Consider the following 7,989-nt stretch of genomic DNA (forward strand, 5'->3'; position numbering starts at 1 on the left):
AACAACAGATGGAGGGAATGAGAAAGGAATGAAAGTAAAAGAGATGCAGACAAATTATGAATGTGTGGAGAGAGGAACAGCTTCAATGATGTGTCTCATGTTGAAAGTATTACCTTAAACCCTGAGATGTTCTTTTCTCCCTGAAGACCATTTTAAGTGTGTTTGATTGCAGATCATGTGAGGTTGGGAAATAGAATGAAGTAAAATGGAGACATAATATTGACAGCATGCATTTTTGTTCATTTTTTATTCATTGCCTCATGAATACTCTCTCAGACATGGACAGAATCACCTCCAATGTGTAATAAAGCCGAGAAAAGGAGGTGAGGGAAGTTTTCCAGTCAGACCGTTCTCATACTCTTGGTCAGGATGCAGCCCAGCAGGGAATCCAGACCACCGTCCGCAGGGCTGAATATTAAAATACAATCCAAAAGACATTGCACTCCACAGGGCTTCGGGGCGAATTGGACAATTGCAATAGAGTCTGTGCTGGAAGGGATATCGTGCAGGGTGTAGAATGCACACTCTCCACATTGAGAAGCAGAGTGGGTCAAAGTGACATCAACTATCTGAAATCTCATAGGAAGAGAGATGTGCCCACGCATCAATGCAGCTTTAACAAACTGACTGTAATTTTTTTAAGACGGTTGGACAACTCTGTTTCTCAAAGAAATGATGTGGAAGTGGTATTGTTGGGCTGGGGAAGGACTTCACCTGACAAAGGAGCAGCCCTTTGAAAGCCTGCGATTTCAAATAAACCTGTTGGACTGCAAACTGCTGTCATGTGACTTCTCACTCTCGCAAGGAAAGGTGTGATGTGTTCTCTTAGGCCAAGGGCTAGAGAACAGTAATAGAGAAATAACCAGAGAAAGGACTAATAGACATGAACTAGTCCTCCTGTCGAGCCACACACGTGTACATCTCACGGATGAAGAAAACAATTTCTTCTCTTCTCCCAGTTGCACGGAACATAACAGGGAAATTCAGGTGAAGTCCCGAAACTAGAGAGACCTCAGCGAGGGAAATAAACTGTGCTCCCGTCTCAACCGCATTTCTTATTTTGATGTAGGGATACATTCACTGAAGAGAGTGAAGGGATATTTCAGAGCCCTCTTCAGCTCCTCTCTGAATTTACTCTGGGTCAGGGCATAAAGGGCAGTGTTTGTACAGGAGCTCAGGTAGAAGAGCATAGTCCCAGATATGTCAGCGATCATAACAGGATGGTCATAACTTCGAAACAAATGGGCGTTAGTAATCTCCATCAGTAAGAAAACACTGACCTTGGTCATCCACAATAATATAAAACTGCCCGAGACAACAAACAGCAGGATGATGGATTTCCGCCTGTTGACCATCTCTGCATCTCCTCTCTGGTCCCTGTTACTGGGAGCTCGGAGACTCTTGCGTGCCCGATTTGCCAAGACAATGTGCCTGACAGTCAGAGCATTGAACAGCAGGATCAGGAGGTAGGGGATTAAGGGGTTCAGCAGATGGTGGATCCAGAAAAACACCAGCCATCCTGGCAAGATGAAGAACTCTGGTCTGATGCCACAGCCCCAGGGCACACCACCCCATGTGCCCAAAGATTGGTATTTGTAGTAAAATGGAATGTTTCTCAAAATGCTCACTGACCAGACAATGGTTACCACTGAGGCTGCTGTTCTGGCAGAGCAATACCTGGCTTTCAGATTGTGGCAACAAATGGCCACAAAGCGGTCAATGGTGAAAGCGATGGTCAACCAGACGGAGCAGTCAATAGCAGCATAGCCCATGATGATGTTAAAACTGCACACCGTTGTGTAAAACAGGAAGGAAACTGGGAAATATTTGAAACCAAGTGTTGTGAGTATTACACTGAATACAATGACGAGGAGATCTGCTGTTGCCATGGAAATGAGGTAGGTGGATATACCTTTGGTGATGCCACACTTTCCACGAGAGAGAATCACAATCGTCATTAAGTTAGCTGGAAGAGACATTGAAAAATTATTCGACATGTGGGATCATGAACCTTCACTGCTGCAGTAGGCATCAATATCAAAAACAGGGACAGGGACAGTTACAGCAAGAAGTACAAGAAGGATTTTAAATGGATAACCACCAGATGCCCAGAAATACTTTATCATCTACGGTGTATGTCTTAGAAATGATAAATTTTCTAATTAAGGAAGGGCATAACCAAGATTGACCAAGTTCCCACAGCCAGAATTATAGATAGTTGCTGTTAATCTTTTGTGTGATGCTGATTGAGGGAGAGGGATTGGTGAGGAAACCAAGTATTACTGGTGCCTTGGGATATTTAATATCCAATAAAGCAGGCAGAAGCTGTGTTGGCTTGATACTGCATGTGGAATAAGCATCTCAGACTGACTAGCACACCATCAGTACTGCTCAGCAGGGCAAAGTTTAGAATTGTGCTGAAATTCTGGAGTTAATTCTGAACACAGAATTTTGAAATTTAACTGATGCAAACAATTGAACCAAAACAACTGAGTAGGGGGAGAAAGCTATACTGAATGGGAATTATAAATCCTCAACATGCAATTGGGATGAGCTAGTTATAAGTTGGACAAAACCGCCTCATTCTAATTGATTCCACACAGAACTCTCCTTTGTATAACAAGGTAAATATGCACAGAGTGAATGATTACAAATTCTAGCCAATATATTCTTGACTAAGAAGAGAGTGAAGGTGAAATGACCATGTGGCAAACCGCATGAGGTGTTTGATTTCACCTCCAGAGCAAATGACAGATGTTATGCCTATCCTAGCATTCTGAATTTGATTTGAATGGAATGCTGATGGATGATGAGAGATTAAAGTTCTCAATGCATTATCTGCAAGATGGTCTTTTGTCGAGTTCCATGTTCAACCTGTCGGCTGGAGGACTTGAGGGAGAGTTTTCATGTTATTGAGTATTTTGTCTGCAGTGTGCTTGGTTGCCAATTCTATTGGATCGCATGGATTGATTGGAGCAAAAATTAGAGGCAATGAGGAATTTACAAGAGCTAGAGGGTGTGATGCTACCTTACTATCACCCTTGCCACCTCCCGCCACCTTACTAGTTTAAATCTTCCTGAGCAGCTCTAGCAAATCTCTCTGTCAGTATATTTGACCCCTTCTAATTCAGGTACAATGCATCCTTCTTGTACAGTTCACTTCTACCCTAGAAGAGATTCCAATGATTGAAAAGTGTAAACCTTCTCCCATGCACCAGTTCCTCAACCATGACTTCATCTGCTCTCTCCTCCTACTCCTACTCTCACTAGCTCGTAGCACCGGGAGTATTCCAGATATTACCACTCTCAAGGACCTCATTTTTTAAAAACATTTCTGCTCAACTTCATACATTCTTCCTTCAGAATCTCATCATTTTCCCATCCTATGTCGTTGGTTCCAATGTGTACAATGACATCCTGCCGGGCCCCTCTCTTCTTTGAGAACATTCTGCACCCTCTCTTCAACATCCTTTATCCTAGCACCAGGGAGGCAACACACCATTCTGATTTATTGCTGCTGGCCACAGAAATGTCTGTCCGTGCCTAAGACTGTACATTCCCCTATCGCAATTGATTGCTTGGAACCCGACTTACCCCTCATTGCATTATAGCCTGTCTCAATATCAGAAACTGGGCTTTCATGCTACGTTCCCCTGAGAGTCCATCACCCCCTCCATTTTCCAAAACAGCATACTTGTTTGAAATGGGAATAGTCACAGGAGACTCTTGCACAACCTGCAGAACCCCTCCTAGCTTTCCTGGAGTTAACCCATCCATTTGGCTGTATCTGCCGTTTTTCTCCTTTCCTATAACTGTTATCCATCACACCCTCTAGCTCTTGTAAATTCCTCATTACCTCTAACTTTTGCTCCAACCAATCCATGCAATCTGATAGAATTGGCGACCAAGCACACTTACTGCAGACAAAATAATCAGTAACATGGAAACTCTCCCTAAACTCCCACATCTGACAGGATGAGCATGTAACTCTAAAAAAGATCATCTTTGCTCCTTCACAATCAATAGATCCAGAAAATAGCATTATCTGTTTGCTCTAAACAAAAACAGTGCTCCAGGCTAACTTAGTACTTCTGGTTTATATTTTAAAAATTTAATCAAGAGGCAGATTTCAATAAAATTAAAAATCAAGAAAGAACCCATTCTATTCAGTACAGCAACCATATAGCAAGATTACACATTGAAAACTATGCACTTATCTGTTCCTGTGCTGTGAGCTCTCCCACATAGGTTCCTCCAAGGTCAGCTGTGAATTTCACTTTTTAAACTTTTTCCAAGACCAATTCTGATGTCCAGAGATACGTGAACTCAAATAGCAAAGGTAGCAACTGTGCAGATTCACTGCTGGGCCAGTTACCTCTCTCCCACTGACAATGTGTTCGCTGCCTTTTGTCTGTCTTTCTGTCTTTTGAAAGTGCTGTTTTTTTGAGGGTTTTTTTTCCCCAAAGTTCCAAAACAATGCAACAGCATACAAAACAGTAATTTCTGTTCCTGGAATTCGAGGAAGTGACCTCCAACCCCTAAAATACCTCAAAATGGAGCAGCTCCTACAGCCATCTTCTCATCCTTCATTTTGGATTTTTGTTGGTCAGTCGGGGAAATCAAGGATTGCAGAGAAAGAGCAGGATGTGAGGAATTTCCGATCAGCCAAGATCCGATTTATTGGTGAAGCAGGCTCAAGGGAAATGGTCTTCAGGTTTAGGGTTTACTCTGCCCATGGTCCCTATACCCACCTTCATCATGTTCAGTTGTAATAACACTGGGCAACCTCTTTCCTCTCTCCATACAACTGAAGATTCTCATTCCTGGTAACATTCCAGCAAAATGGCACTGCAGCTTCCCCAAGGTCACTCCTTCAAGCAGTCCACCCACATCTCGGTTCCAAAGTAATCCATCAAATATCTCACCATAAAACACAGACAGAACTAGAAACACCACATTCAGTAACGGGGAAGATCTCCTCACCTGGAACACAGACAATTGCAAAGAAATGGAAGAAAGCGAATAAGACCTGCAGAATTATTGGTCCTTGCATTGTTAATGTTGGGTGATCTCATTCATTAACTCTCGCGCAGGGCTTGGAGTCTGAACTGAGCTCCTGGGATAAGAATCAACGCTCCTTTATACATGATCGTAAACACCGTGTGTGACATCTGGTGTCTGTTCCAGTCTATTAAACACTCTCTTAAAAATCATCCACACTACATTGTACTGCCCCACAACACTGGCATATTCCACATGGAGATGCAAAAGGATTGTAAACAGCACTCCCTAAAGAATGCTCCTTAAGATAATACTTGTACTTGCTTTCCAATCACTATTCTGGCAATGTTCGATTTTCTACTTTTTTTCATTATCCAACTTCTTTCAGTTTTCTTTCACATGTCAATCACTCAATATATTATTGTCCATGGAGGGTTGGCATCCTGGACTTACGTTCCAAAAATAGACTGCTGTCCTTTATCTTGTCAAGAGGGAGTTCACAACTCTGCTTTGAATATTAAGTAGCACCGAAATTGGACTTGCAATTGAAATTTAAAAAAACACAGGGAACATTTTATTTCTCAAACAGGTGGTAAAATTCACATCAAACTCTTTTGTGATGATTATCAAATTGAAACAATCTTCCACTGAAGAAAACAATTAAACAATCAGATGGATTTTAACTGAGCCCATTGCTGCTCCATCAATTGAAGTCCAACTGAAACCATCTCCATAAAAGTAGGTGGGTAGGGTGGCAGAGTTGGAGGAACAAGTCTGCAAAGGCCAGAAGTGGCCAAGAACATTACAGCATCGTGAGGCTGGAAGAAATTGCAGCGAGAGGCAGAAATGAAGGGGCTAAAGAAATTCGGAGATTGGGCAGTAACATTTTTGATTCTATGGGGCAGTCATCATCTCTACAGCACAGCACATCGAGGGATCTACGCAGTTTGAAATCTATTAATGTTTCACACGACAAAACTAACACTTACCCCGAGTCATGGTGTTCACATCGAGCCAGACGCTGGACAGTAAAAACAGAGTAATGGCCAATTTCATGTTTGAGTTAAGAGGAAGACTGAACGGAAAATGCAACTTCCTCAAGAAGGTATTGAGATCTTTATTTACTGCAGACCGGGCTTGTGGATCAACTGGTTTGCACTCTGATCCAATCCTGGGTGTGTTGTAAGAACTCACCCTGCATGCTCACCACGAAAGGTAGACACAGGGACAGATGTGAATGCAGCCACTGGAGGGGTGGGGGCAGGAGAGGGAGTCAATCACTTGGGAAGTTGTCAGTCCACGAAGGAGGAGTGTTATTTCACTGTCAGTTTTACATAAATTGGGTTAATACCGGAACTGCAGCTGAGACAGAACACGAGTTGGTCTGACCAAGTGAGCTGTCGCGAGATAGCCTCTCCCAGCAGTGCACTTTTCCCATGAAAATGCCTGTGGATGGTAATGATCCTGATTAACACGAGATTACTGCTCTGTCAATAGGAAGAATCCTAGTCTTTCAAAATTTATGCATGCCTTTATCAGTCAGTGGAGGAGTTGGGAGGTCATGTTGCGGCTGTACAGGACATTGGTTAGGCCGCTGTTGGAAAATTGTGTGCAATTCTGGTCTCCTTCCTATCGGAAAGATGTTGTGAAACTTGAAAGGGTTCAGAAAAGATTTCAAGGATGTTGCCAGGGTTGGAGGATCTGAGCTACAGGGAAAGGTCGACAGGCTGGCGCTGTTTTCCCTGGAGAGTCGGAGGCTGAGGGGGTGACCTTACAGAGGTTTACAAAATCATGAGGGGCATGGATAGGATAAATAGGCAAGGTCTTTTCCCTGGGGTGGGGGAGTCCAGAACTAGAGGGACATAGGTTTAGGGTGAGAGGGGAAAGATATAAAAAGGACCTAAGTGGCAACGTTTTCATACAGAGGATGGGGTGTGTGTATGGAATGAGCTGCCAGAGGAAGTGGTGGAGGCTGGTACAATGATAACATCTAAAATGCATCTGGATGAGTATATGAATAGGAAGGGTTTGGAGGGATATGGGCCAAGTGCTGGCAAATGGGACTAGATTAGGTTAGGATATCTGGTCGGCATGGATGAGATAAACTGAAGGGTCTGTTTCCATGCTGTACATCTCTATGACTCGATGACTGTATGACAGAACAATGAAGCTTGTTATTGAGATATTGGGTGCACAGCAGAATAGAGTCTGCACAGGGATAGAGACAGGTTAATCAAGTCAGCAAAATCCCAGGAGATGGAACATAATGTGAGGTGGGGGATCTGGGAGGATAATTGAGATGGGAGACCTCACAACCCGCAAAAGTACTTGGATGAGCACTTGAGATGTCAAAATTAGAGTGGTCCTGGAAAAGCACAGCAGGTCAGGCAGTATCCGAGGAGCTGGAAAATTGACTTTTTGGGCAAAAGCCCTTCATCAGGAATGGACCCAGATGGACCAAATGCCGGACTAGTGCAGGTACACCTGGAATACTGTGCACAGGTTCGGTCTCCTTACTTGAGAAAGGATGTACTGGAACTGGAGGGGGTGTAGAGGGGGTTCACTAGGTTGAGCCCAGAGTTGAGGGAGTTGGTTTATGAGGAGAGACTGAGTAGAGTGGGATTCTCCTCATTGGAATTTAGAAGAATGTGGGGGATCTTATAGACAGATATAATATCATGATGGGAATAGATAAGATAGAAGCAGGGAGGATGTTTCCAATGGCAAGTGAGATTCGAACTCGGGAGGGGCCTAGCCTCGAAATAAGAGGGAGCAGATTTCGGACTGAATTGAGGAGGCACTTCTTCACCCAGAGGGCTGTGAATCTGTGGGATTCCCTGCCCAGGGAAGCAGCAGAGGCTTCCTCATTGGCTGCTTTTAAACCAAAGAGAGATTGATTTTGGAACAGTAAAGGGATTCAGGGTTACGGTGAGCGGGTGGAGCTGAGGCCATGAGAAGATCAGCCATGATCCTATTGAATGGCAGAGC

General features: G+C 43.6%; 1 protein-coding gene across 1 annotated transcript; it reads right to left on the bottom strand.

Annotated features, from left to right (window-relative positions):
* Nucleotides 1-1,055: 1,055 nt before the first annotated feature.
* Nucleotides 1,056-6,000, bottom strand: LOC148139401 (putative G protein-coupled receptor 139). Its single transcript, XM_087980930.1, has 3 exons — nt 5,991-6,000; nt 4,530-4,547; nt 1,056-1,966 (listed from the first exon to the last, which is right to left on the bottom strand). Exons 1-3 carry the CDS (start codon nt 5,998-6,000, stop codon nt 1,056-1,058), a joined length of 939 nt encoding a protein of 312 aa, XP_087837056.1.
* Nucleotides 6,001-7,989: the final 1,989 nt, after the last annotated feature.

The sequence above is a fragment of the Chiloscyllium plagiosum genome, unplaced genomic scaffold, assembly GCF_037043375.1.
Source record: "Chiloscyllium plagiosum isolate Xiang-an unplaced genomic scaffold, Cpla_swu_hap1 HiC_scaffold_38, whole genome shotgun sequence".
In the NCBI taxonomy this organism is placed as follows: Eukaryota; Metazoa; Chordata; class Chondrichthyes; order Orectolobiformes; family Hemiscylliidae; genus Chiloscyllium; species Chiloscyllium plagiosum.